Genomic DNA, 2,211 nt, shown 5'->3' with positions numbered 1-2,211 from the left:
ACTCTTTGTTAATATTCCTATCATCACACATTTGCCAACTTTAACTTATTCATACTTGTTTTTAATAAAGGAGATTATTTTGCAGATAAAAGGTTAGGTAGGGTTGAGATAAACATTGTGACCTGTTTGGGAGAGAACAAGTAAATAAAGCTGCCCTGTCTTTGGAATCAAAATGCTTTTCAGACATACAAGTTGCCCCATGTGGCCATAGGTGTCTTTATTTTCATGCTTCCCATCAACCCAGTGATATCTTCAGAAATGATTCTGAATTATAAGGATTTATTTTGGGGGTTTGATGATTGAAAAAAATACATGATAATTAAAAACTTCCATAAATTGTCACATTTTGCTTAAAATTATTAATACATTCACTTACAAAATTTGTCTTATGAATAGCTTGACTTCTTTTGGAGCTAAACTGAGCCTGTGACTAGACTTGAACCTAGACTTTCTATTTCTCTCTATAGATGTAACAAAGTTAATCCTGTACTAAAATGGAAGAACAGACACTGGATTTAGACCTAGAATTATGTTTAATGGAAATAAAACTTAACAAAAGTGTCTGGGCCTGCTTCCCTGGTGAGCTGGGGTGGAGACTCACTCTCTGGTGAGGTAGCAGTCTTCTTCCAGGCATGACGCAGCAGTTTCCACTCTCACTTTGTTCCTTCTGATTCATCATGAACAGGAGAAGTCTTGATCATCTTAGAAAAGTGGCTTTCAAGACTCATTTATCCATTTGTTTGTTTCTATATTTGTTAATTTGCCCTGGAACTTTGGTTCAAACTCAATATGAGCCTAACATACCAAATTAGTGAAGGCTGGTGTGATTAGATTAGGATGGAGGCCCAGAGCTTCTACTCGTTTAATTCCCAATGATATTTGTCTTGGTACACCCATATTTATTCACTTTTTATTTGCTTCAAGACAATGAGAAACCTATTCGAGTGGTGGATGATGAAGACTTGGTAGACCAGCATCTCATCAGTGAGCTGAGGAAAGAGTATGGGATGACCTACAATGACTTCTTCATGGTGCTGACAGATGTGGATCTGAGAGTCAAGGTACAGGTTCTTGTTTTGAATGATGCAGTGCTGCTCCTGTGAATAGCAAATCTGATTTTTTTTCTGTCAATGAGTCCATTAGAAGTATGAGTAAGCATAAGTTATTTCATAAATGGAAAGGTTTTGAAATAGCCCAAATATTCCATGTTGTCCTATGAATTTGCATCCAGAAATGTGGTTTCTGGAAAAAGACTAAGTTGGAGGGACCTCCCATGGCCCTTGACTCAGAATTGACTCAGCATGAGTCAAATTTTTCTCTAGCATGAATGTTGTGCATTCATAGGATGCTTGTTAAATAGCTATGATGTGTCAGGACCTAGGGATAAAAGGTGAAGAGTAGTGTCTGCCTTCAAAAACAACAAACCATATTTAGCATAGGCCTATTTTGGATGGGCCTGCAAGTTTACCTACTGACCAAACACGGGCAAAACTGTAGGATTTTATACCTACTTTCTTCCTGTATTTAGGCACAGAAGTTCTAAAGTTGTGGAAACTTCTGCCATGTAGTCCTATATTAATAGTAACACTATATTAATAATAGCTACTTTATTGAGGGCCTTCCTTACATGAGGCATGCTGATCAAGCCTTTGCAATCCTTATCTCAAATCCTAATGTTATTTTTGTTTCATAGAAGGAAAAATAGAGCCCCACAGTGGTTAAGTAATTAGCCCTAGTTCACTAGGTAGTATTGGACTTCATTCTGATACAGGCTGGATCTGGAGAGAGATTACTTCATTAATTCGTTCTGTACACATGTCACCCCATCTTTGATAGAAGGTGTACTAGATAATCTCTAATGTCCCTGCCAGCTTTGATTTACCAAATTCTCATTGTGGACTGAGCTCTAAGCCATGAGCCATGACCAGACTGATCTCAGCTTACGCTGGTTATGCTCAGCCAGCCCCCAAATCCATCTCAGGTTGATTGTTTTCTTATACCCAGTTAGCTGTGATTCAGGAATTTCATTGTCTTTAAGTAAGGAAACATGAGTTAATTTTGAAAGGTGCTCACTCAGTAAAATAATCCCTGGTAGAAAACCGCTCAGGTCATGTACTGTAATATGTCATTCCATTGGTTTCCTGTGTTAGGTCCAGTGTTTCTCACTTCTTGTCCAGTTGTGTGGTGAACAGGAAACAGCTTAGTCCCAAG

At 38.1% G+C, this 2,211-nt stretch overlaps 1 protein-coding gene across 1 annotated transcript in view; it reads left to right on the top strand.

The window, feature by feature from the left end:
• Window positions 1-2,211, top strand: part of CCDC80 (coiled-coil domain containing 80) — a 33,301-nt gene that overhangs the window by 19,153 nt on the left and 11,937 nt on the right. Inside the window, exon 3 of the mRNA XM_012810040.1 lies at window positions 925-1,061. Within this exon, the coding sequence (XP_012665494.1) occupies window positions 925-1,061 (137 nt within the window). The remainder of the gene's footprint in view (window positions 1-924; window positions 1,062-2,211) is intronic.

Source organism: Otolemur garnettii, unplaced genomic scaffold (assembly GCF_000181295.1).
Source record: "Otolemur garnettii isolate 467f Iridium unplaced genomic scaffold, OtoGar3 scaffold00122, whole genome shotgun sequence".
Classification (NCBI taxonomy): domain Eukaryota; kingdom Metazoa; phylum Chordata; class Mammalia; order Primates; family Galagidae; genus Otolemur; species Otolemur garnettii.
The sequence above is the reverse complement of the archived record's forward strand: the minus strand, read 5'-3'. Positions and strand labels throughout refer to the sequence as shown.